Raw genomic sequence first — 26,734 nt, forward strand, 5'->3', positions numbered from 1 at the left:
GTCGTGTCACCCGCCAGCTCGTCCAGTCATTCAACACAGATTTACTGAGCAACATCTAGGCGCCAAGACTGTGCTGGGGGTCAGGTGACATGCAGACAATGAACAAAGAAGTAAGTCAGAAGCAAATTTTAAAAAAGAAATGATTAAAATGGTTGTGGAGAAACATAAAGCAGGCAAGAACCTGGGTGGAGGATGGATGGATGGTTGGGGGATTTTATTTTTAAATGGTCAAGGGCTACCTCACTGGGAAGGTGACATCTGTGCAAATAGTTGAAGGAAGGGTGGCTCACCTGCCCATCATCAGTCACTTACCCACGCCCATCCATCTGCCCATCCATTCACCTGTCCGTCCGTCCCTCCGTCCACCCGCACATCCATCCATCCGGCCATCATCCATCTGTTCCTTGTCCATCTGTCCGCCTGTCCACCCACACATCCATCCATCCCTCCATGCATCCACGCCTCTCTCCAGTCACCCACTCACCCTTTGTTAACTTCTCCTGGGCGCCTGGACTCAGAGGTGAGTGAGTCAGCCTCAGCCCTCAGGGGCCCACACGCAACAGGGAGGGCAGCTCTCCCCTCCCCCGGGCTCTGGCAGCTGTCGGGGGAGGAGGTGGTGGCTGGGCGAAGCACTCCACCACATGGCACGTGAGGTCCTCATGCGGCTTCTTCCCGGTCTGTGTGTCTCACAGAAAAGCTCACCATCCCCTGCGGGCAGGGCCTGGCCTTCTGCTCCTCTGGCCTCCCCCAGCAAGGCTGGGAACTCAGTAGGCGCTGCATAAATACGGGCAGGTTGGCTGAATCCTCCCTGCCTCCTCCTCCTCCGTGCACCCCTGTTTTGCTGTTGGCCCTTCTCCCCGGCCTCCCTGCCTCCCTCCCTCCCTGGCCCGACCGGCTCACCTGCCCTCCAAGTCCACTCTTGGCTCAGGCCCTGCATGGGCTCTGGTTCTGCGGGGTGGACGGCGTAGCTCCAGAGGGCCAGCCCCATTGGCTGAAGAGCCAGGTCGGCAACACCAGCAAGGTGGACAAGGACCCTGGCTGGGAAATGGCTACCATGGCCTCAAAGGATCAAGCCCAGGTCTCCCATCTCCCTTCTCCCAGTGGCAGGGGACACCCGGCAACTCTCTAGTAAGGAAAAGCTTATTGGCTTATCAGATGACCCAGCACAGACACTGCCTGGGCTCCTGGAGTGTATGCCCCCAAAGGGTCAGCTGAGGGCAGTGGGCGGTGGGCAGGTGCCCTGGGAGGGTGGGGAGGTCTCAAGTCCTGGTGATCAGAATTGGGGCATGTCGGGCCCCGGTCCTCACTCCCCAGGCTAGGTGGGCCAGGCACGTGTCCCCAAGGGTCCCACGAGGCTCGGAGATCCCTGACTTCACCCCATCAGGTCACACAGGAAACTGAAGGATCAGGGTGAGTGTCTAAGGGTGCACATTTTAGGGGTGATTTCACCAAAGAGGGCCCCAGATGGTGACCGTGCATCCTTGCTACAGTTGGACTGGCAGGCTAAAATAAACTCAAGTCAATTTCACAAGCCGTTGATGCAAATTCCCAGCAAAGATATTACAAGGTGGCCCTGCCAGCTGGAAGCTGACCCGAAACCCCAAACCTGATTTTTCTGCCCAGCGTTACTGCTACTCAGGGCTCCTGTGAAGGTGACCCTGCCAGGTGCCAGCTGCCCCGGGGCCTCATCACTGGGCTTTGGATTCTTGGGCTGGTCCCTAAGACGTCCCCTTGGAAGGGGAGGGGGAGGCTCAGGGGCCGGTGGGAGGGGACCTCAGGGTGCTTGCAGCTCTGGCCACAATGCCCTTCACTGAAGCCGAGCACCTCCACCCCGCCGCCCCAGCACAAAGCAAGTGTTGGAGGCCCCAAACTTTCGTGAATCTTTTGCTTAATTTGGAGGACAGGCATTGAGCCCCGGAGAGCATCCAGAAGGGCTTTCTGTCAGCTGAGCCAGCCCTGATGGCTATCTGGGAACTTGTGAGAACAGGGTGCATGAGACCAGGTCGGGTGCTGTCAGATGACCTAACCTCAGATCAAAGGAAACATGCAGGCAGTGCCCCGTTCTCTGACCGGGCCGGCGGGACCTGGATCCCGGGCTGGGAGGGGTGAGTGAGGGGACGAGGCTCTGCGGGCAGGGCCCAGCCACCGAGTGACCCGCAGAGCCGGCCAGCTGGGGCGGAGCCATGGCCCCAGGGGGATGGCTGCCTGCCCCCGATTCTGCCCCCAGCTGGCCTCCCTTCTGAGAGCCCTGCTGCCAGCCCCCAGGTCCCATTGCTCTAGGGCTGCCCTTAGGAGCGGAGATGGAGTGTCCCTTTTCCCTGTGTGGTCACAAAAAGGCTTGTGTGCACACACACACGGACCATATACTGCCATACACGCATACGCAATACACGTGTGCACCGTATCCTCCACAACCTGCCCACACACCATACCGTGCACACATGTACCCAGAGCTGTGCCCCGTGCACACGTGCACGCCCAGCCCTCAGCCTTCCTGGCCTGCCCCCAGTGTGGCACCTGGGGGAGGAGGGCGGGCGGTGACAGCCCTGGGACATCCTGCGGCGCTGGAGCCCCCACTGAGGCACGCTCAGCTCAGTCTGTCCTGCCCCATGAGACTGGCTGCGACTTGTTCCCCGGGCCGGGACAGTCTGTGCCGGCTAACTGTGGAGTGACCGTCCGACAGCCCACGGCGGCAGAGATGGAGTCAAGTCAGAGCCGAAGGATGCCCCTCGGCCTCTGTCCTGGAGCGGTGCTGAAACTTGGGGTCCTCAGTGTCCCCTGCCCGCGAGGGAGAGAGAGGAGTTGGCTAAAATGCAGAGTCCTGGGAGGGTGGGCCCTGCCGCAGCACAGATCACCCCCTGCCACCGGCCCTGCCCTCGTCCCCTAGTTTTCTTCATCTCACTCATCCCCCTGATGACCCTGGGCCCCAAGAAGGCCGGCCTCGCGCACACGGCTCTAGGGCCAGGGCGGAGCAGTGTCCGGCGCATGGCGGGTGCTCAGGGGGATGTGAGGAGTGAATGGGTGAGTGGGCAACTCAGCCGTGGGGCTGGAGGTGGCCGCCAGCCAGGAAGCCTCTGGAGGCGCAGCCCCGGCCTGGACCTTGACCTCTTGGGGGCCGCACAGCCCTCCCTCCCCAGCCTCAGTTTCCCCCTGTGTTCATGACAACCTCTGGGCTCCTCCCATGGCTGGCCTGGCATGGGTCTGGGGTGCTGAGGGGTCTTGGCAAAGTGCTGCTGAAGGAAGGTGAGTGTGGTGCTTCCAGAATATTCTGAGGCCCGGAGATAGCCCATGGGCCTGAAAAGCAGGAAGGCGGCCCCCCGGTCCATGCACATCCAGGTAGATCCATCTGCCTGTGCATCCAGGACCCCAGGGTGTGACAGGAGCATCCCAAGTGACCGAGAGGCAGGTCCTGGGGAGGGAGGGGGCCTTCCAGTGGGGGGCCTGGAGGGCAGCTGGGGAGCCAGTGACTGGGTCAGGCGCACTTCCCACCTTTGAGCAGAGGCCCTGGAGGCCCTTTGGCTGTGCTTCCTACTCCTGCGTCCTGGCCCTGCCCCCCCGCCCCTCCGCCAGCCCTCTGCCCTCATTCTGGGCCCTTCCTCACTGTGCCTGGCTTCATTCCCCCCACCCAGCTCTCCCATCCTCCCCGAGGCCCCCACCAGCTCCTTTGAGCTTTCAGGGAACTTGCAGCGACCCCTTGTTGTCTGGCCTCCCATTCATTGCAACGTCCCTGTGCCGGGGCCAGGACCCCAGAGCTGGCTCCTGCACAGCTCAGCCCCTGAACCCCCAGGTGCTTGGGCGGCTACTTATTATAATTTTTAAAATACAGAAACTTACACAAAAGTAAAGCACACAGTATCAAGACTGTATCTGCCAGCGGGCTCAACGATGACCAGTTCAGAGCAGGTTGGTTTAATCTCCACCCCAGCCACTGCCCCGCCCTCCTGACTATTTCCAAGCAATTCCCCAAAGTCGCATCATCCATCCGGAAACACTTCAATACATACCTACGGCACGTGTGGCCTTTTGCTACCCTGAAGTTCAGTGCGTACAGAGGAGGCAGGACAAATGCTTGACTCTGTCCTTTTTTCATTTATTTTACTCCTTTTCAGAATAATGAGCCCTAGCCTCCGACAAAGGGCCAGTGAAGACTTTTTAGTATCATTTTGAATGAATGCATAAAGATATTTGGTATGTTTTAATCCACACTTCTTTTGGATGCAACAACTTTTCAGCAGACAGAGAAAGTATTCTTGTTTTAAGAAAACAGCTGAGGAGTTTATGCTAATATTCCCAATTCAAATTTAAGGATTGATTTGCCCTTTGATTTTATATATATATATATATTTTTTTTTTTTTTAATTTTTTTTTTTTTGCGGTACACGGGCCTCACACTGCTGTGGCCTCTCCCATTGCGGAGCACAGGCTCCGGATGTGCAGGCTCAGTGGCCATGGCTCACAGGCCCAGCCGCTCCGCGGCATGTGGGATCTTCCCAGACTGGGGCACGAACCCATGTCCCCTGCATCGGCAGGTGGACTCTCAACCACTGTGCCACCAGGGAAGCCCTGATTTTATATTTGTATCTCTTTTCTCTTGTCCTGAAAATCCAGGTTCCTAAGGAATTTAACATGATATATGTATGACACATATTACATGTATATATCATTTCAAAGCATCAATACTAATGATGTGACTCTTTGGGTTCCTTTTGTCCTCTGAGTGTTAGTGATTATATTGGTAACGGTGTGAGCTGTACCAGAGCATGATTCAGCTTAACTGAGGGACATTCTTGCTGTTTCTAGCCTTTTACTAATACAAATAATGTCGTAACAAATAGCCTTATGTGTGTATCATCTTCTATTTTCCCCACGTATCTTTGGGCCAGTTCCTGGAAGTGGAACTACCTAGCCAGGCTAAATGATACGAGTGCTTTTCCTAATGCCACCAGGACCCCCTACCAACTGACAAGGTGCCAAGAACACCTGCTTTCCCTCGGCCCTGCCCACAGAAACTGCGGTCCAACGTCTGGATTTTCGCCAATCAGATAGGTGAGCAATGGTCTCTCAGTGTACTTTCAAATTTGCATTTTTCTTGTTGAGCATTTTTTCATAAGTGTAAAGATCATGAATCCCTTTTCCCGTGAGCTGTTCATGCCTTTCGCCCGCTTGTCCACAGGGTCGTCTATCATCTTCTTCTCAGTTTTAGATGTTCTTTATGTACCAGTGCTATTAATCCTTTGCCTGTGCAAATTCTTGTTCCAGTTTGTCACTTGTCTGTTTTGTTGATTTCAGCTATTGTCTCTGGATTTCAGCCACAGTTGGAGATGTTTTCCCTACCTAGAGCTTGCTGAGAAACTCACCCATACTTCCTTGTAGAACCTACATGGCTTCATTTCAGCGTTTACATTGAAGCCTCTGATCCATTTGAAATTTACTCTTGTCTGTTGTGTGCAAGATGGATCAACGCTTTTCTTCTTTCTCTTTGACTCTCCAGTTGTGCGTTGGCACTGACTACTAAAAGTTCTTCCTCCTGCTGATTGGGGTGTGGATGTGCTGACACTTCATTCACGCATGCCTTCATTCAGAAAGTATTGACTGAATGCCTGCAGGTGCCCTGGCTGTCCCCCAGGCCCTGCGGAGGCGGACTCCCCACCTTCTTCTGGCTTTCTGCCCATTTGTATCCTAAGTGACGCGCTTCCCAGGAAGGTTCCATTGTCTCAGCCGCCCTGAGTCTCCACAGTGCCTGGCACAGGTTGGGACCCACTTCATTCATTCTTTCTGCACATACCTACTGTGCTGGCTCTGTACAGGCACCAGCCGAGGTGTGGGGAGTCAGGGGTGAAGGGCCGAGCTGCACTCGGTCCAACAACAAGAGCTGACTTTCTGATGAGGGAGTACGTGAAATAAATCAGCCCAGGGTGCTCAGTCAAGACCTGGGACGTGTCTCCTAGGTTATGGGTCCCTGAAGTGGCAGGCAGTTATCCCCCTGCCCAGGGCAATGTTCTGGGAGAGGCCAGTTTTTTTCTGCTCGACACCCTTTCTCCACCCTGATGTCAGGTCGTTGTGCAGGGACCCAAATGCCAGTGCAGGGTAGGGGACCTGTGCAATTCTTCTGACCGTCACCCACCTCTACATCACCCCCACCCAGGGAAACCTACGGGACACAACAGCAGCCCTGTCCAGAGGGTGAGGAGGACAAGGACTCCATTATCTGACACCTCTCCCCTGACCTGACCAGGCAGCCCCTCCTGCCGCGCCCCTCTCCAGAGCCCCGAGGCATCGCCTCCAGGAGCCCCCGCATCCTCCCCACGCACACGGCTCCCCATTGGGCCATCCCTGACCCACGATGGCCCCCATGGCCCTGTCTGGCCTCCAGAGTCCGACAGCCCTATGGGCACCAACCCGACCACATTCTCTGCCCGCAGCACGCGCGCTCGCTCGGGCGCTCGGGCACCCAGGGGACGCTCGGATTGTTCGCGGGGCTAACCGCCATCCTCCTGACGTGCCCCGCCTTCCCCCTTCACTCCCACCCTCTTCTGAGTAACTGAGAGGGGGTGAAGCGGCTGTCTGCTCCCCACCCCGTCCCCCTGCCCGGGCAGTTCGTGGTCCCTGCACCTGCTGACCCCGCGCCTTCCTTCCTGACTTGGCTGGGGGCTTCTTGCAGGCCTAGCAGGTGGGCCTGGGAAGGGCGAGCACGTGGGCGTAGGCGGGGCGGAGCGAGGAGCGCGGAATGGGGCGGACCGAGCAGATGGGGCGGGCGGGGCCAAGAAGGTGAAGGCTAAAGGGGCGGACCCAACAGGTGGGCGCAGACGTGGGAGGGACCGACCAAGCAGGTGAGCGCAGTTGGGGCTCAGCCTCCGGCGCTCCGGGCGCCGACGTTGGTTGGGGGGCGGGGCGTCCGGCCCGGGGCGGGGCTCGCCAACCCCCGGGACCCGCCCGCGGCCACCGCCCCCTCCCGGCCCCGCCCCCCACGCCCTGGCGGGGCGGGCAGCGGACCCGCGGCCCGGCTGGCAGCAGCGGCCGCCCGCACTGCGCCCCGGCGGCCGACTTCGCCGCAGCTCTTCGTGCCGCCTCCCGGCCGGCCCCCGCGGGCCCTGCCTGGCCATGGCCGCGGCCACCTCCCCTCCCAGGGCCGAGAGAAAGCGCTGGGGCGGGGGCCGCCTGCCGGGCGCCCGGCGGGGCAGCGCGGGCCTGGCCAAGAAGTGCCCCTTCTCGCTGGAGCTGGCCGAGGGCGGCCCGGCGGGCGGCGCGCTCTACGCGCCCATCGCTCCGCCCGGCGCCCCGGGGCCCGCGTCCCCCGCCGCGCCCGCCGCGCCCCCCGCCGCCGCCGACCTTGGCCCGCGGCCGCCGGTGAGCCTCGACCCGCGCGTCTCCATCTACAGCGCGCGCCGCCCGCTGCTCGCGCGCACTCACATCCAGGGCCGCGTCTACAACTTCCTGGAGCGCCCCACCGGCTGGAAGTGCTTCGTCTACCACTTTGCCGTGTGAGTATCGCCGCCGGCCGGGACTGGGAGCTTTCCGCGGGGCCGGGGAGGGCGTGGGGGAAGCGCTGTCCCTGTGCCACCTGCTGCCGCTCGAACCTGGTCGGAGCTGCGACTCAGATCAGCCGGGAGGGAAGGAAGGGGTTAATGGGAAAAACAGAAGCAGCGGGGAGCTTGTCTGTTGGAGTTCAGGGACGTGTGGGTCTGACCCCGTGGGGGTGGGAAGCTCCCCGCTGGCGCTGCCCAGGCATGAGTGGGGGGAGCCAGCTGGGAGGAGTGCGCTGCCCAAGCAGGCCCGCTCCTCCCTGGAGGGACGGTCCAGGTGTTAATCCTTTCGCGGGAGGACGGGGGCAGGGGAGAGAGTTCCCCGGGCGGGGCTGGGAGGCAAGAGAGGGCAGGGCCCGGTGCCCCCGCTGGTGCAGCAACATCTCAGACCCTTCCCGGTCCAGGCGGGCCCTGTGGGGCGTCTCCTGGGCAAGCGGAGCAGGGTTGCCCCACAGGGTGGCAGGCCTCGTGGTGTAGCCTGAGGTGTCAGCATGGCCGTGGGGAGTGCCCACGGCGCCGCAAGAACCCAACCAGGCTCTGGAAACCCTGGGTTGAAGCAGAGGAGCCTGGAGGGGACACACAGGGTGGCGGGGAGGAGAGAGGTCGGGCCCCTGATTCCATTGGTCGATCAGAGGAAGCTGTGCGCCAGGCGAAAGCAGCGCCCTATAGGCAGCACCTGCCCCCGCTGCTTCCCAGGTGGTTCTGATGCCAGCCGCCGCTGCGCGTGCCTGTGTGGGGCAGGGCAGGGTGCGCTGGGACGGGGCCACGTGGAGCCCTCCCCCACCGCTCGCGGTCCTGCTTCCCTGCTGCCTGGCCAGTGGGCTCTTGGTGTGGGGCCGGCCTCTGGCCTGTGAGCCTCGGCTTGGCCATCCCCGGGCTGACCTCGGAGGCTGCTCTGGGGGCTGCGGGGGTGACCCCCCTCTGGCTTCCCGTTGGTAGGGGCAGGTGCTCGTCCCTGCCCCCTTGGCGGGCCTGGGGCTGGGAGAGACCTGGCTGGGGGGGTGTCCAGGGCCCTCTTTTGTCCCACTCCGGTAGCCACCACCGGAGCCCAGGGAGCAGAGGGCTGCTTGGAGCACGGTCTCAGCAGGTGCGGTGAGGTGGGGCGGCATGACTTCGGTTCCTCACCTTTGCTCCTCTGAGCGCAGGTGGTACTAGGGTTGCTGCCCTCCCTGCGGAGGGGCAATCCTTCCAGAGCAGGAGGGCAAGTGGTGGGGACAGTGTCCTCAAGCCTCTTCCCCACCCCCCAGTCCCCGCCTGCCGAGGTGTCAGGGAGAGCTTAGCCGTGACCATGGCTGGTCTGCGGGAGAGGGCGGCCTTGCCCGCGGCTGCAGCGGCAGCGGCTTGTCTTGGGGTTTGGGGGAATGTTTGTGTGCACTGACCCTGAGGGATCCTGCCCTGGTCTGACGCTGGCTGTTTGAGCGCCCAGCCAACAGCTGGCTCGTGGATGCTGCTGTGTACGTGGGCTGCCTGCCGCCCAGCCCTCACCTGCTGGACCCCAAGCTCCCGGAGGTGGCCGGGGGGGGACGGACCCCACAGCCGGTCCTGGAGCAGACCCTGCCCAGCCGCCTCTCTGTCCGGGAACCCTATGTGCCAGCTCTGGGCAGAGAATCGCCAGGCAGTGCAGCAGTGCCTCCTCACCCCTAGGGCTGCCAAGGCGAGGGGCCTGCAGACACCCCACTGGCTCGCGTCCTGTGGTGGCAGGCCCGAGGGTGCGCGTGGTGCCCAGGTCCCCTGGCCGCTGCAGGGCCTTGTGGAGGAAGAAGGCTTGCTGCTCCCCAGAGGAAGTCTCTGCTTACACTTGTGTTTTCTTCCTGATTCTGATTGTTTAGCTCTCGGAAGTTGCTCAGCAGAGTCTGCCTTGCCCGGCCTCCCCAGGAGCTGTAGGGCAGGGGTGGCTTCTGGGGACAGTAGCTGAGTGGCTTCCCCTTTGGGGAGGAGCTGGGAATGGGGGCCCTCCAGGGGTGGCTTGGTGACCTTGGGTCAGTCTTTTCCCACCCTCGTCCCCATCTGTAAGAGGTGTGCCGCAGTCTTCCGTGCAGGGTGGGTCTGCAGGTGGACCCTGGCTAGGCAGGGGACGTGGCTTCCCTGGGGCCCGGGAAGGTGCCCCCTCACCTCCAGGAGGTTGGAAGGGCCCCAGACACTCTCTGAATTGGCCAGTGTCTCCAGGGGACCTGGGCTCAAGCTGGGATTGCAGGGGCAACCTGGGACTGAGTGGCCAGAGCCTGGCCACAGCACTGAGAAAAGGGGTGGACGGTGCCCACTCTGGCCCCGGTGTTGTTCTGAGAAACGTCCGAAATGGTAGCAGAGAGAGAGCTCTGTCCTTGGTGAGGCAGATGGTGAAACGTGCGGGCTGATTGTTACGACCCAGGCTGAGCTCGGTTTCCGGCCTGGGAAGGATGAGCCCGGCCTTGAAGGGCTGGGGAGTGGGTGGGTGTGGGAGCCGCTGTCCTGCGGGCCCTGCAGGGCTGGGCACACTCTCCCAGGCACAGCTGGGGAAGCAGGCCAGGATATCCTGTCCCCCTCCTGGTCGGGGAACCCCTGCTCTGGCCAAGAGGAGAGCGGCCCTTCCTGTGCGCGGCCGCCTGCCCCGTCTGCCGGGGTCAGGGGGCAGGAGGCTGCCCCCCGCCGCCCGACCCTGCCCCTGGCCCCCAGTCCTCATCTGAGGCTCTTCACATCCCCACCGTGCGGCGGCTCCCACTCTGGCTGAGGGCTGATGGGCCTTGGCCAGGGTTGTCTGGTTAGGGAGATGCCTGGACTGGAGTGGGGCCCGGGGACCCCGTAGCAGCCCGCCCTGGCCGCTGGGCTGGGCCTCCACAGCCTCCGTCTGTAGAGGCCAGGGTGGAGGCTGCCCCCAGCTTCCGTGTCCCTCCTGCCAGGCGGGGGGCTTCCAGTCACAGGAGCCCGGAGGAACCCCTTCCTCCCTCCTTCTCCCTCTCTCTTCTCTCTCCCTCCTCCCCCCGACCTCTCGGGAGCTGCAGGGTGACACGTGCAGACTCCTGTCTTCTTCCAGCTGCTGCCACCCACGCAGCCTGGGAGAAGCCCCCGTGCCTCAGTTTCCTCATGCGGGGACAGGTGCCCCTCACCCCCTCCGTCAGCATCCCCGCTGGTTGGGAGAAGCTTGGAGATGGTGGGGGGCTAAGGGAAGGTTTGGGGGAGGGCCCAGGAGTGCGTCCTGTCCCTGCCCTCCTGCCACCCTGCCTTTCCCAGTTTCCCTAGAACTTTCCGGTGGCTTTGGCGGCACCTTCAGAGCGGGTGTTAATAATTGATGGCGCTGGCAGCGTTCCCTGGCGGTTTGTTGGGCTGAGCCCGCCCGCCTTTCTGAAAGTGGAGGCCAGTTCCCTGGTCGCATCCCCCCACCCTGGCCCCTGGTGCCCATCGCACCCCAGGCAGACCCACCAGAAGGCGAGCTGATCAGGGAGGGCGGAGGGCAGGGGCGGAGGGGGACAGGCTCTCTGGTCTCCCCACTATCCCCTTTGAGACGCCTCCAAGGAGTTCTTAGCCCTCAGTTCCCAGTAAAGCTGGGGGAATTCCTTCTGGTGCTTCTCCCTGTGTCACCTTCTCCCAGGGCCTGGTCCTCGTGTCTCCCCCTGGCTGTCTAGAGACCCCTCACTGCTGCCCCAGACCCAGCACGCTGTTTCTGGACCCACTGCCCTCTGTAAGTTGAGCGCCTCATCGTGATCTGGCACTAGTTGGGGGACCACAGGTGTCCCTTACGCCAGGGCCACCAGCTGCGGAGGAGGGAGCCCGGGAGACCTTGAGGATCCAAGGGAGGTGGTGGGAGGGGAGGGATGGTCCAGGGGGTGGCAGCCCCTGGGCTGGAAGGCACGCCCAGCGAACGCCGAGGTCTGGGGCCTGGAGGCCACCTGGCGCAGGATGCGGAGTGGGCCAGGCTGTGTGGTAGCTCGGCCCTGGGAGGCGTCCAGGCTTCGTGCCCCAGCGTTGCCCCGAGGCTGGGCCACCTCCCTGGGCCCGTATCCCCTCCTCTGTGGCAGGCTTGGTGAGTGTGGCACCTGCCGGCAGACTTGCTCAGGTGGGAGGGGATGCTCGCCCGTGCCTGGTTCTGAATCGTCGGCTCCCCTTGGGCTCGGTGCCCGTGGCCTCCGCTTGCACCCGTGGGGGTACCCAGGGCTGGAGGGGTGGGAGGGCCCCATTTGCACTCACCATCCCCACGCCCTGGGACCTTCCCGCAGCAGGGTCTCTTGGGGCTGGGGCGGGGGCTTTGTCCCAGGGAGGCAGACACGGGAGCAGCTGAGGCTGGCCTGGAGCACCGCGCCCACCGGGGGCTCCCTGCTCCACCCGGGGTGTCCGATTCCGATGCCCCGGCTTCTAAAGGTGTCAGGGGCTTGGGATCATCCTCCTCCTGCAAAAGCCGGTTCCCAGGTTGACTCTTCTGGTGTGAACGGGGTTTTGCAGGCCAGTGTGTCCTGGGGATGCTGCTGAAAGTCAGGTGTGTCCGGCAGTCAGGAGCCCCGGCCCTGGTTTCTCACCAGCTCCCAGTGCTGTGCGCTGAGTGGGGTGCTGCTCCTGATGGGGGCCCTGGGCTGAGCCCTCCCTGCCTCCTGGTCTGGGCCGTGGACCCAGGTAAACTTTGAGGCCCTTCTCAGACTGATGTTCTAAACCAGCTTTCAGCTCGTGTGGCATTTCTCGTGGCTCAAGGCCCTGCCCACGGGGGAGATGGACGGGCTGGGACGGTGTCACGTGTGGCTCCTGTGAGGTGGAGACGGTGTCCAAGGACGCCTGTGTGCAAGGAGAAGGTGCTGGGCCTGGAGGAACGGGGGCCGCAAACCTGAGGCCAGACGAGGGGTACACTTGCTGCGGGGAAACGCCACGGACGCTCACGGGCGCTGCTTGGTGCCTGGGCTCTGCTGCTGGGGGAGAACGAGGAGGAGCTCCGTCACCTGGACCCTTCAGCTCGGACTCTGCGGATCCAGGCCTGGATGGAGGGTCCAGCGGGCCGGCTTCACTCTCCCTGGGGAGGCACCTTGGAGCAAGGGGCAGAGCTTGGAGGCGGCCCGGAGTCCCCAGGGCAGGTTGGGTGACTGTCTGCACTCCCTCCTGGAGGGCAGAGAGGGCCCTGAGTTTCCCTCCAGAGGTTCCCTGAGTGCTGGGACAGCCCCACATCTCACGGAAGGCGGGGTGATGGTTGGCAAGGGGTGGGGCCCCAGCTCTGCTATTGGGCAGGGTGACCACCTGTGACGCCATGTGCCATTTTTACACACGGCTTCTGACAGTGTGATGAGACTTGGCCTCGCGATGGTTTGTCTTCTGCTTCCTGGCCAGGTGACCCCAGGTCCCTTCTCTGAGCCCACGTGGGCACTAGCTGGGGTGAGGGTACTGGGGCAGAGGGGCAGCCTGGCTCTCCCCCAGGCCCTGGTGGAAGACGGAGAGGGACGGGCTGGTGCTGTGTGCAAATCCTAGGCCCAGAGAGGGGAGGTGACGTGCCCATGGCTGCACAGCTGGCCATGCTCCAGGCTGCCCGCCTCTGAAACCTATTGCTCCTTCCGATGGTGGGGCCAGAATCCGGGTAGGCCTGATGGCGCCTTGTTCACGTGACTCCCTCCCACCCTGGGCAGGGGTTGTAATGCTGACCCTGGGGTGGCTTGGCCACGTGAGGAGTGGATGCCACCGTTTGTTGGGGGAGGGGAAGGGAGGAGGAAGCTGCCTCTTGAGGGCAGTACGTGAGCCCAGAGAGGGCGCCCCTGGACGTGCCAGCATGGCTGGGGCACTGGCTCTCCACTCCTGGGGCTGCTACCCTGTGGGTGGGTGACTAGCCTTTGGAGGCCTTTGATCTGGCTGCGTTAGGCCTCTGCCCTAAGGCCCTGCTGCCAGAACCCCAGGCTGAGGCTCAGCTCGGAGACCTCCTCCTCCAGGAAGCCTTCCCATGTTGCCCCAGGCAGAGCCATGCCTTCTTTCTTTGCCACCCCCTTGACCTGGTGCTCGGAGCCCCCATGGTGTCTCAGCCACTCTGGTGCTGTGTGGGGTATTAGTGTGTGCTGGTCTCAGCGCTCTTGGGCGTTAGAGGGTCCGAGTGGGTGGGCAGGGCCAGCCTGTACCTAGCAGGGAAAGGCGCTCGGGACAGGGTCACCTGGTGTCTGGCCTTGGTAGCCCAGGGCCCCCACCCCACCCCCCGCCCCGAGCCTGGGCCGTGGCGGTCAGCCTGCTGCCCGGCAGCTCCGAGCCCCACAGGCAGGCTGGGCCTGATGACATCGTCTGTGGGTATTTTTATCCAGTGACATTCCTGAGCTTGGGCGGCGGGTGAGCTCAGAAAGTGGTGGGCAGAGGCCGCTGGGACCCTCCCGTGGCTACGGGAGAGTGCTCTAGGCCCCTGTGTGTTTGAGGGCGGGGGCTTTTTGGAGCCCTTTCCCCCAGAACTTCTCCATCTTCACAGTAGCCCTGGCTGGGGTGGGGGTGCAGATCCTCACTGCCCGGGTAAAGAACCTGCAAAGGGAGTGTGTCCTGAGGAGGTGCCTGAACCCCCGTGCAGAGCGCGGTCCCCCCTGAAGGATGGACGCGTGGCCCAGGGAGGTGGCACTGCCGTTGCCTGTGGCGGGCTCTGAGCACAGGAGGACCGAGCCGTGGTCCCAGGCGCTCCATGGGGGGGTGTTGGCTCCACGCGTCAGAGCAGGACTCTCCAAACGCCCCCCGATCTGCAGGTGCCGTTCCGCCTTGCAGGGGCTGGGGCAGCGGACGCCAGGGTCCGCCCCGCCCCCTCTCAGGCCCTGGGCCTGCTCCCCGCTCCCTTCTCTACTCAGTGACCTGTGGGTGGGGAAGCAGGCCCAGCCACTTGGCTCGTGCCACCCCCGGAAAGCTGCTCCGCTTCCGCCTGGATGTCTTACAACGCTGATGTTCCCGGCGTCGTGCCTGGTGTGTGCCCCCTGGCCCCTACCCCCCACCCCCGCAGAGGCTCCCTCCGCTGCATCCATGAAGCGCCCGACGGCCACCCCTTCAGACTTCCCGAAACGCTGACCTCACGCCTGCCTCTCACCTCGGGCACCCTCCCAGCTGCCCCCGCCCACCGGGTACCAGTTCACTGGGGAGCAGGGGCTGTGGACGTCCCCCTGTGTCTCTCAAGGGTGGGCTCCCTTCTCTGCTTCCTCTGAAAACCATGCCCTTGAGCGATTCCTCCACATCTTCCTGCCGAATTTGCTGCGGAGTGCCATGCAGAGATCTAGAGAAAGTCAGAAAAAGAAGCCGAGAGTCCCCCACCCTGCCCCCGAGTCTGTTCAGCCCTGGAATGCTTCTCCATGTGGAGATGCCAGGCCACGCTGGGACCCCCACTTCACCCCACCCTGGTCTAGGCCAGGGGCTGCCTCCTTCGCTGCCAGGCTGATCGTAACCCTTCCATCTGGGAGGGGCCTGCAGAAGGAGCCCTGACCCAGAGGGCCCCACCCGGCAGAGGGAGCAGCTGGGGGTCCCCAGGGCACCCAGAAGAGCTTCAGGTGGTGCCTGAGCAGCCCTGGAACCACGTGCTTGGAACGTGTCAGCTTGATGGGTCACGTGGTTTGGATTTCTGTTCCAAGACATCCGCAGCTGGTCTCTCGCAAAAGCCCCATCCGCATTCTTGGCTGGGACAGCTCAAAATGTTATAAAACAAAGCTTGGGTAGTAAAAGCACTGTGGCACTGACATGTGGACAAGCAATAGAACAGAATTAAAAATCCACGTATAGACTCAACTGCGAATGAATGTTTAGCCAAAAATATAAGCAGCATCTTCAACCAATGGGGAAAAGTTGGGGGGTTTCTAATAGGTGATGCTTCAGGAAGAACAGGTGAGGCTGGACCCGGTCCTTGCACTGCCCACTGGGATGGACCCCAAGTGGTCGGAAAACCACTCAAGTACCGCAAGGCGGCTCGGGGGACCCTCTACAGTGCGAAGGCGAGGGTGGGGAGGCTTCTCTGTGACTCAAAACCCAGTGCATTAAGGAAGAGGCTGTATGAGAAAGAAGTGGTTTTTGCATGATACCACCACCTGGTGAGCAGTAAAGAGACCGGTGGAAATCTGGGGGAGAGACTGTGGCACATGCGCCGGGTTAATAGCTCTAAGATAGGAAGCGTTTCTGAAAATAGAGAAGAAAAAACCCAGTGACCCCACAGAAGACAAGCAAGAGATGTGAGCAGAGAGTTCACAGGAGAAGTGGCTGGTGGGGTAGCCCTTAAACGTGTGAGAAGATGCCAACCCACTCACTGTCAGAGACACGCAGACACGGGCTTCGCTGAGGTCCCTCCAGGCTGGCAGAAATCCAGAAGCCTTTATAGACATATGTAGCTGGCGGCCGCCGAGGCTCTGGGAAAGCAGTGGTCATGTTGCTGGAGGGTCTACAAAGTGGTAGAATCCGTGGGGAGGAGGATTTGGCAACATCTGGCACAGTTACGCATGCCCGTACCCTCGGGCCCAGCAATCCCACTTCCAGGGGCCTATCTTGAAGAGATCGGCAAAAAAAAAAAAAAAGAGGAAAGTACACCTGTGCAAGGCTGATTGTTAAAGCGTTCTTTGTAAAAGCGCAAGATGGAGAACTCAGATGCCAGCCTGTAGGAAGCAGGTTGGATCCGCTGCGTGCAGAATATTGTGCAGGTGTGGAAAAGGGACAGTGCAGTCTTCACGTGCTTTTGTGGAGTGATTACCAGGAAATATTTTTACGTGGAAAAAACCCCGCCACGCACACACAGTGGATAAAAGTATAACATGCTGCTGCTCCTCTAATTAAAGGGTACGCTAATATAGATATACTTACTTTATATTAAGAAAGAAAAGCAGTGGAAGGATAAACTGAAACTTATAAAAAGTTACCTCTGGGTAGGGGGACATGACAGAACCCAAGTGTCTCTGAGGATGATTAGATGGTTTTATAGATTTGACTTTGGAACCTTGTAAATAGTTCCCATAACTTTAAATATAAAAGCAACTCCTGATCTCGTAAATCCCTAAATAAATCTTAACGAGAAAAAGAAGTTCTTCAAAACCGAAATGAAACAGATGACCCTAAGTTTGCACTGGGGTGGAAGAATCCCCAGAAAGGTCTTATCTCGGGGGACCTGTTGCCGGTGGGTTCAGAATGAATGGAGCTGCGTGTGGGCGTGCGCGCTGTTTTTAGTCATGGTGTCGCGGTTGTGATGGGATTTGTTTTATTATTCTAAGGCCCTTGCATGGGAATCATGGGGTGAGGCTACTGAGGAATTCTGTTGGTGTCGCTGAGAGCTGGGATGATGAGCACAGACGGAGCTGATGAAATTTAGGTGATGCTGAGCAAAACCCTCCAGCCTGCATTTGGTGAGAAGCATCAACATGTGTTCACAATGATTTTGTTTAAAAACTGCTTCTCTGGGGCTTCCCTGGTGGCGCAGTGGTTGAGAGTCCTCCTGCCGATGCAGGGGACACGGGTTCATGCCCCGGTCTGGGAAGATCCCACATGCCGCGGAGCGGCTGGGCCCGTGAGCCATGGCCTCTGAGCCTGCGCATCCGGAGCCTGTGCCCCGCAACGGGAGAGGCCACAGCAGTGAGAGGCCCATGTACTGCAAAAAATAAATAAATAAATAAAAACTGCTTCTCTGTTTACATGAAAGGGCTAGAAAGAAGGGCTGGCCCGTTGCTATGAGCATCCCTGGCCCCCAGGTGCCCTTTCCCCAGAGGGAAACCAGGGGTCCCGGAGAAACGTCTGCATTCAGGTCTGGGGCAGGAAACATACAAGCTGAGCCTGGACCATTGCTCCGCATGGGAAAGCAGGAGCGGCGTCAAGGCCCCTGGGGCCACGTCTCAAGGACTTGGAGTCAGCTGAAGGACATGCCCACTGGCTGCATCACGATACGTCGAGAGTAAGGCCCTCCTCAGTGGACTGATGGCCTGACGAGGAGCTTCAGTCCCAGGCTGCACCCTGCATCCATCTGTGGGCCAAACCAGCAGCCGCCTTTGGAGGATAATAGGGAGGCCGCTGGTTATTTTGAACCCCAGCAAGTAAAGGGAAAAGACACAGCCCGGGTCCTGCTTCCCCACATGCAGCTGCACCTCAGGGAAGCCACATAGCCGGTGAAGTCCTGCCTCTTTGGGATCCCGGCTGATGCCTGACCAGGCGACTCGGGGGCTAAAGCGTCACCGTGGCCTCCTGCTGCGGTCGTGGGTTCGACTTTGAGCCTCACGGCTGCTGAGGTCTCCAAAGCTGAGACAGCCAGACACCCTGCGCCTCTGGAATTTTTTGCACAGAGACCATAATCAATCAGTTACTTGCAGACTCATATCAAAACCCTATCAGTGAGTGGCAGTGAAAGGGCTCCCACTGATTCTGCATGATGGCGAGTTGTATAGTGATTTCATGATATGTTACAATGTAACAATAATAGAAATAAAGTGCACGATAAATGTAATGTGCTTGAATCATCCCGAAAACACCTCCACCCCACCACCCCCAGGTCCATGGACAAATTGTCTTCCATGAAACCGGTCCCTGGTGGCAAAAAGTTTGGGGACCGCTGACCTACAGGACAAGAGGCCTGATTTCTTTAATGAATAAATGAGCAAGAAAAAAAAAAAAAAAGAGGGTGTGGGAACATATAGATTGAAGGAGTCCATAAGAAGCGTTGAGGGATCGGTTGTGACGTGACCTTAGGTCATGATTAAACACATTGGAAAAGCCTTGTTTGCAGTCACCTTGTTCAGGGACACGTGCCTTTTTGCCACGAGTGTCGCTGGCCTGTGCCGTCCTGGTGTTTCATCCACAGGGTCTGAGTGGTTCCCTCCCTTCCCAGGCAGGGACAGGGACTTCAGGGGTCGCAGGGGCCGTGGAGCCGCCTGGTTAGACCCAGCTCCCTGACTCACCGAGGCCCCTCAGCCATAAGATGGGGGACGGAAGAGATAGGAGGTCCTGCCTCTGCAGTTGGGGGGAGGGCCATCTCTCTCAGAGGAGCGCTTGCTCCCAGGCATGGCGCGTTCTGGTTTCTTGTTTGGGGTCCTTGTCATCCTTGTCCACTGGCTGGGCTGAGGCCCTGAGCCCCTTCCCGTGGACGGGAGCCCTGCTGTCGGAGGGAGGCCCCGTTCCTCTGTGGTGCTTCCCAGCCCCTGACTCCAAGCTTCCCAAGGCTCAGGAATTTGAGACCTGTGGTTGCTGTGGAAAAAGGGGAGGGTCTGGGACCCCTGGGCCAGCGCAGGGCACAGTGTGGAGTAGGTGCCCCTGAGGGATGGGTGGGTGGGTGGATGGACAGACAGATGTAGAGATGGATGGTGGATGGACAGGTGGAATGATGGATGGATGGCTGTGTGGGTGGATGGGTGGACAGGTGGCTGGATGGCTCCACGCGGGTCCCAGCACCCACCAGGTATACCAGACAGCCATCTGCTGTCCTGAGAGGGGCGTTCTGGACATGGTCTGTAGGTGGTGTGGCTTTGGCCACACTTGTCCCCAGTGTGGTTGGGTGGACCGGCTGTTGGGCCAAGCTAGCCAAAGCCCAAGACCTAGAAAGTGGCAGAGTGTCCTCGGCGGGGAGACCTAGGCCTGCCGTCTTTCCGGGTTTCCCAGACCCAAAGGCCGTCTCTGTGGGCACTGGTTTGGGAAGCCATGGGAGCCGTCTGTGGCCTGGATTCTGGGTAAATGGGGGTGTGGGTGGGTCGCCATGCTGTCCCTGGGGCTGCCCGGCTGCCGTGCATGAAGTGGACGTGAGTGTGGCTGGTGGCGGGGCCGGTGCCCGGGCTGCGCTCTCTGGGGCTGAGTCTCAGTTCACTTCCTCCCTCTGTCTAGTCCCGTCGTGGACCTTGCGCCGGCCCTGCGGGCTCCCAGCGAGGGCCTCAGTTTCTAGGCTGTGCACACGGAGCCGTGTGCGGTGTCAGCTCCGGTTGGTGGCAGCCCTCATGGCTCACCCCACCACATCCCCTGGAGACCCCGCCATCACCTCACGTGGCCGTCCTGTGGGTGCTTCCTGCTCGCCTCCCATGTGCCCCGGGGGTAAGGGTGACCCCACCGAGAATCAGACAGCTCGGGGAGGCCGGGCGGTGGTGAGGGACCTGGTGGGGCAGGCAGGAGGCCGGGAGTCCAGGTTTCTGCGGAGCGCGGCCAGCAGCCATGCGGGGTCCTAGGGGTGAGGGTCCCAGCCTGGTTTGAGACCCTCAAGCTGCTGAGTGGGGGGGAGGGGGAGGGAGGGAGGGGATCAGGGCAGATTCCAGGAGGCCCCAGTTTGCGTGTGATCAGAGCAGGAAGTCCCGACACATGGCTCTGTTCCTGGCCTGTCCCTGACCTGCCGTGCACCCTGGGGTGACCGGGTGACCCCCTGTGTCCCTGGAGAGGCCCGTCCCTACCCCACCGGGCTGAGGATAAAACAGGAGATGGGGCAGGCGAGAAGCCCCCAGAGGTGGAGGCCGCTTTCTGCCCTCCCCCATCTGGACCCCTGGATCAGGGCCCAAGGTCCCGCGTGCAGCTTGGCGGGGGCGTGGGCACCTCCCGGGCAGCACTGGAATGTTCTGGCTGCCCTTGGCACGAGGGGGATGGGCGAGGCTGGGGGCTCTGCGGGCCTGGCTGGCCTCGTCCCCAGGACAGGCCCCACCTCCGTGCTCTTATCAAGGTCTCTGGCAGACGGCCCGCCACCTCCGAGTCACGCCGCCCCGGGGTGTCCGTGGGCCTTTCCAGCCTCTTTGGGCAGGCGGTCCTTTGGGGCGGGCTCTCCGTGCCCTATGATGGGGTGACTCGGTGCTTGCTCAGGGACAGTGGAGACCGTGGGGCTGAGGTCTGAGCCGGGTTTGGAGGACTCGAGGCTCCGAGCAGCAGCCTCCCACTTCCTGCGACCCCAGGAGGTTGCCTGGGAGGGCGTCAGCCCTGTGGCAGCTGGCTGGGCCCCTGCCTGTGCCTAGTCACTCCGGGGTCCATGCCCACGGGACCACCTCCCCAGGAATTGCTTGGCAAACTCACCACAGGGAAGGTGGGAGCCAGCGCCCTGGGGGCCGCTCGTTGGGCATGGGGTTTGGTTTAACAAAAGGGGTCCAGGACAAAGGGCCCTGTCTTTCCAGCAGGCAGCGCTGTTGAAAGGACGGCACGAGGCAGAGCGGGGTCAGGACGCTGGGGGACACTTTGGGACAAGTACAGCCTGGACGGGGTGTGACAGGAAGGCAGTGCCCCCTGGCAGCAGACGGCAGGCCGCGCGCTCACCGGGGCCAAAACGCAAGGCCATGCAGGTGGGGGACGGTCCGAAAGTGGACGCCAAGGGGTTCCTGGTGCTCAGCCCTGGGTGTGGGTTCTGGGTTGCAAGTTTTAAACTTTTGCTTCTATGAATTTTCTACTTTGAAAATACCGGTCGTTTAAGAAAATAATAAAGTGTCGTTTTTATTAAGATAAGCAGCAAAGCACACCCCGGGTGGGTCCGGGGCCCTTGGTCCTTCCTGCGGCTGAGAACCCTCAGTGGGTTGAGCACGGTGTGGTGCCAGGGGGGAGCCACGGGGGTGCGTGCCCGGCGGGTCTGCCTCTGCCTCCACATCGGGCCGGGACAGGCCTGGCTCCCAGGTCCTGCCCTTGGGGAGACGGCGGGATGGGAGTTGCCAGGGTGGGCAGGGCTGCCGTGTAGGGGACGCCAGCTTCTCTCACGGGATCATGATTGCACGGCCCATGTCGGGGTCCCACTCGGCCCAGGTCTGGGGTGACCTGGAGGGTAGACCTCGGGGGGGTCCTGCCCAGAGACAAAAGGAGCCAGCTGTCGGGGCGGAAGTCCCTTCAGAGGCCTCGGGCCTGGGGAAGGACAGCAGGCTCACAGCGCCTCTGTGGCCCTGACCCACGAGCCCAGCCCGGGAACCTGGTTGCCCATCCAGGAGGGAGGCCCAAGGCCCTCGCTGCAGCCGCAGCCCTTGGAGCGGTTCCCTGTGATGGCGGCCGGCTGCCCTCTGCCCAGCCACGTGGCCTGAGACCGCTGATTCCGCCATGGCCAGGCCAGTCGTGGGGTCTGAGTTGGAGGGAATCACACCCACCGGGGGGGGGGGCAGCTGATGGCCCCGCAGCTTGTCAAAGTGGGTGCAGGCCCCAAGGGGACAGACACAGGGTCACATCATTGGTGGGGGGCAGGGCTGGTGTCGAACCCCATCCCGGGACTGTCCCTTGCTTCCTGAGTTGCTCTGTGCACCCTCCAACTTGTGCTGGCCACTCACCCTGGTCCTGCTCACCCCAGGGATCCTGCCCTGAGGGGCGGGGGGCCTGCTGGGTGTCGGCGTGGCCGCTCAGGGCCGCTTTGCCTGCTGGTGGTCGGAGCAGGCATCCTCCTTCATGGATGTCCCCAGGGTGTCTGGGCCTGAGTCAAGGATGCAGGCCCCGGGCCCGGTGCTGTGTGCAGTGTGGCCCAGCCTGATGGGGCCGGCGGGCCTTGGTGCTCTGCCTAACACCATCGCGCTGCTCCTGGGAAACTCCTGGCCAGGAGCTTCTGGGGTGGGGGGTTTGAAGGGGTGGCCTCTGGTGGCCCTGCAGCCCGACGCTTGCTTTGTGGGACGGGGCGGGTGCCGTCGGGCCCCGAGCCTGGGCAGCGCTTCTGGAGCGGGAAGGTCGTCCTCGGCTCGACGGGAGCTGAGCCGCCCCGGGTGGTTCTGGATTTGGGTGGTTCCTGGTGGCACCTGCCTGGCTGGTAACACGACCCGTCCTTCCTAGGGAGCTGGGTGACCGCACCAGCGTTGCCTCCCTGGGGTGGGGACTGGGTGTGTGGGCACCGCTCCCTCCAGTCCTGGGCTGAGGCTGAGACCACGGGTCGCCCCAGGGGACTCAGGAACTAGTTGGTGAGGCCTCTGCTCAGGACGTGTTGCCAGTGAGGCTGGACAGTGACCTTCCTTGTGGGGGAGGTGCAGACACACTGTGGCCCTGGGTGGGGGGGGGACCAGGCCCCGGTGGCAGAAGGGGCCTCCGAAGGCCAGGGGACGCCTTGGCTGAGCTCCGGCCTGGACGGCCACGTGTCGGTGGGGAGGCCCCCTCCCAGTCCTGTCCCCTCTGTCTGTGCTGTCCCTGGCGCACCTTCCACTTTGCAGGAGTACAGTGGGGACTTGGCAGCGCGCAAGTCCTGGAGGAAAGGGGGCACCAGGCTCCTCTCCGGTCCTGGGGCCGCTGTCCTCAGAGGGGTGAGGGGCTGGCAGTGTTGCCGTCCCCTGGGCTTGTCCTGGAGTGTTTGTCAGGGTGGCACTGTGGGCGTCTGCCTGGCCTCGGGGCTTGGTCTCTGGTGTCAGCCTCGCCCCAGGGAACACGACCCGGACCCGGAGGCTGGAAAGCCCTTTGGGAGCTTACTGCTGGCAGGCCCTACCTGTGGCCGGGCTACAGGAATGTCGAGGGAGGGCGCTGCCCGGAGGGGGAGAGCGGGGCAGGGGGTGGAGGTGGGGGAAGTGTTCCTGCCTCTAGGGCAGCCGGCGGGAGGGGTGCACTCTGTGCCCCAGCCGGGTTTGGCTGGCGTGCTGGTGGCTTAATCTCACAAGGCCTCAGCTGTCTTATCTGGATCGGGGATTGTGATAACTTTCGGTTTATAGAGCAGGTTCCCCCGCCCCCTTCCCCCCTCCCCCGCCTGTGCTCCTGACATTTTAATCTGGATCATTCCCTGGGGGGAGGGGCAGCCTGTGCTCTGCAGGGGGTCTGCAGCATCCCTGACCTCGGCACCCACTGGATGCCAGTAGCGTCCGTCCCCCAGCTGTGACAATTAAAGCATCTCCAAACATTGCCCCGTGTCCCTGGGGGGCAGAGTGCCGGGTTCAGAACCCCTGCTCGCAGAGGAAGTGTCAGGGATCGAAAAGGTCAGCACACGGCAGGCTTGGAGAACACCGGGCAGGTGGACACCGCGTGCAGCCCCGCCGGGTGCAGGGGTGCCGTCGCTGCGGGAGGGTGGTGGTCTGCTTGAAGGGTGGGCCCAGTCCACAGTCAGCAGAGCCAGCTGGCCTGTTCCCCTGGTCCCACGGGATCCGTGCCTTCTGCAGCAGGGGGCAGACACGGGAGAGGCCCTCGGTGCTGATGAAGAGCAGAGCTGGGAGGGGACGGGGCTGCCCCGGGGCTCTCAGCCCCATGGGGACAGCTGGCCACGGGCTGCGCGCTCTCAGCGTGGTGTCCTGCTTGGGATTTAGGGACATACATCCAAGCCAGACCCCGGGACATCCTGAGATGACACTCACGGTCCTCGGCCGGTTGGGGTGGGGTCGGCATCCACGCTGGGGCCCACGAGCCGCCCAGCCCTGGAAAGGACTCGGTCTTCAGCTCCTGCCCGCCCTCTAGCTGCCCCGCGTGTGCCTTGGGCCTGGGCCTGAGCCTGGGCCTCCCTGCAGCCCCCAGCCCCCTCCCTCTGTGGTGTTCTGGGTCTGCAGTGCTGTGTGATTTGGGTCCCAACTCAGCTGAGGCCTCGCCCCACAGCCGCTCCCCTGGGGGACTGGCCTGTGCCCCGGGAGTGCCCAGCGGGCAAGTGAGGCCCGATGGACCCACACTGCCACCCTGTCCCTCCTGCCCCGGCCGTACCCTTTGCATTTGACCAGCCCAGACGCCGTGGCCCACCTGTGCCCTCTGCAGCCAGCCTCCCAGGCCCCCAGAGGGGCTGAGGGTCCCTGCTGGTCGCTCTGGGAAGGTTGGGGTGATAGTGCCCGGTCTCTGCTGCCCCCACCCGGTCCCTGCACTGCTCGGGCACCCCGAGGGCCCGCCCCACACCCTCCAGGGCCAGTACTGAGCAGGGCCCCGTGTAGCCAGGGGTCTTCCCGGGCCGCGGGACCTGTGCACGCTGCAGGGGGCCGGGTGGGGCTGGAGCCTGAGGGAGGGGCTCTCAGAGGCCGCAGGAGGCGAGAGGGGCCGAGCTGGGCAGGGCTGCTCGGCTGGCCCGGGGTCGTGGGCAGTGAGTTTGCCCCCCGCCGCGGCTCCTGGGGTGAGGCTGAGCTGTGGACACCCTCGGGTCTGGTGGGAGGCGGGTGCTGACTGCGTCTGCCCCGTCCCCTCGTCCCTGGATGGGTGCAGGCGGGACACAGTCCCCTGGCCTGGCCCGGCCCCCGCAGGGGAGGTGGTGTGGCCAGGGGGTCAGCCGAGGAGCCCCGGAGGAGGGCAGACGCCATGTCAGGAAGTGGCCCTCGCAGAGGCCGTTGAGATGACATCAGGGTGCAGCGGGGGGTGGGGAGGCCGGCCTCAGAGCCCGAGACAGGCCCGCTTCTGCCAGGCCTCGTACTGGGTTGCGTGCCACGGGCCCCGTCTCAGAACCGCTTCTTCCAGAACAGCTTTATTGAGATATAATTGACACCCGATCAACTGCTCTGAAGTGCACAGCTGGAGCAATCTCAACATGTGCGCCCCATGAAACCACTGTCAGCAGTGTGGGCACATCCATCACCCCCAGAATGTCCTCGTGTCCCTTTGTGAGCCCTCCTTCCTGCCCCCCCCCCAGGCCACCACCCATCTGCCTCCCGTCTCGGCAGGTGGGTTTGCGGTTGGGGGGATTTTCTGAGAGCGGGGTCCAGCAGCCAGCACTCTGCCTGGCTGCTTCTCTCAGCATCCTCTGAGCTTCATCCTGATTGCCGCGTGTCAGCGTCTCACCCCTTAACGGCGGGGGAGCATCCCACCCGACGGCTGGGCCCGTTTGTTCACCCACCTGCCTGGCAGTGGACATTAGGGTTGATTCCAGATTTGGGCTGTTACAAATGAAGCTACTTTTTTTTCCCCTTATTTATTTACCTTTTATTTTACTTTGAAACTCTCTGTGGCCCCTTTTTCTACTGGTCAATTTCTCCACTGTATAATTATAAATATTCTCCTACTTTCAAGCTCTTATGTGATTCACTCTTTACCACTCCCCACCCCCATACTTTTCTTTTTTTTTTTTTGCGGTACGCGGGCCTCTCACCGTTGCGGCCCCTCCCGTTGCGGAGCACAGGCCCCGGACTCGCAGGCTCAGCAGCCATGGCTCACGGGCCCAGCCGCTCCGCGGCACGCAGGATCCCCCCGGACCGGGGTATGAACCCGCGTCCCCTGCATCGGCAGGCGGACTCTCAACCGCTGCGCCACCAGGGAAGCCCCATACTTTTCTTTTTATTTGTTTATTTTTAATTTATTTTTGGCTGCGTCGCATCTTCAGAAGCTGCTTTTTGAAAGATGCGAAAGGTTGGGTTGTTTGTTTTCTACTGGTGAATTTCGGGAGTTCTTTATGATATTCTGGACGCAAGTCCTTCATCACCTGTGTGCTCTGCAAAGCTTCTCCCTGGCTTGTGGTGTCTTTCAGAGAGGAAAAGCTTTTAATTACGGTGAAGTATGATAACACCTGTTTGTCCTTCTATGGACTGTTGTTTTGGTGCTTTGTCTAAGAAATCTCTGCCTAACCCGAGACCCAAAGATCTTCTGTGTTTTCTTCTAGAAGTTGTGTAGTTGTCGGTTTTACGTTAGGCCTACGTCCGTTTTGAGTTCATCGCTGCGTCAGGCCTCAGCTGTGATGGAGGCTTCCTCCTGCATGTGGGCTCCCAGCCGTCCGAGCGCCGTGTGAAGGGCCCTCCCTCTGCTCCCCGCCATGCTCACCCCCAGGAGTCCTCGGCACTGGTCCCTGACGCCGGAGACTAATATTCAGGACCCTTGGCTTGCACCTGTCCACCTGCCAGAGCCCAAAGGCAGGTACCGCAACCCCCATCTCACTCCACACTCGTGAGTTCTGGGGCTTGGAGGGCCCGGTGGCCCTGATGGTCCCGGATCCGGGTTCTGAGCACCGCAGCGCATCTCAGCCTCGTGTGTGTGTGGGCACATGTGTGGGTGTGTGTATGCGTGCGTGGGTATGTAGACACGTGTGTGCATGTGTGTGGGTGTGGACACACGTGTATTTACACGTGTGTGGGTGTGCATACAGTGTGGGAGCGTAGGTAGGGGCGGCGCGTCCTTTGCTGGCGGGGGAGAGCGGGAAGAGACGGGAGCGCCCCTGAGGGCAGCCTGTGCATCTCGGGGTGGGAGGCCTGCACACAGAGGGAAGGTGAGGGCTAGGGCCTGGGGCCTGGGGTAGAGCAGCTGGGGAAGGGAGTCATGCTGAGAGCTTCTGGGGCCCCCGCGACGCGAGCATGAGGGCGGGGGGTGGGACCAGCGTGGGGGGCACTGGTTGCTGACTCGGGCTCCTGCCTGCCAGGCGAACTTGCCCCTTTCCTGCCCGGGGTGCAGGGGGCTGTCCCTGCCCCCTAGTTTGAGGAGTGGACGCGGTAGCACTGTGAGCGTGGCTGGGTTCTGCGCCGTCCGCAGGGGCGTTGGGAGGGCACCCTGGCCTTCCTGGTGGTGGTCGGGGGGCTCACAGC

At 61.9% G+C, this 26,734-nt stretch overlaps 1 protein-coding gene across 3 annotated transcripts in view; it reads left to right on the forward strand.

Moving 5' to 3' along the window:
• Positions 1 to 7,101: 7,101 nt before the first annotated feature.
• Positions 7,102 to 26,734, forward strand: part of KCNQ1 (potassium voltage-gated channel subfamily Q member 1) — a gene marked incomplete at both ends in the record, with an annotated part of 349,658 nt that continues 330,025 nt past the window's right edge. For all 3 annotated transcript variants that reach the window (XM_079709065.1, XM_079709066.1, XM_079709067.1), the window contains one exon: positions 7,102 to 7,481. In XM_079709065.1, coding sequence (XP_079565191.1) covers positions 7,102 to 7,481 — 380 coding nt within the window. The remainder of the gene's footprint in view (positions 7,482 to 26,734) is intronic.

This window comes from Hyperoodon ampullatus, assembly GCF_949752795.1.
Source record: "Hyperoodon ampullatus genome assembly, chromosome: 7".
In the NCBI taxonomy this organism is placed as follows: Eukaryota; Metazoa; Chordata; class Mammalia; order Artiodactyla; family Ziphiidae; genus Hyperoodon; species Hyperoodon ampullatus.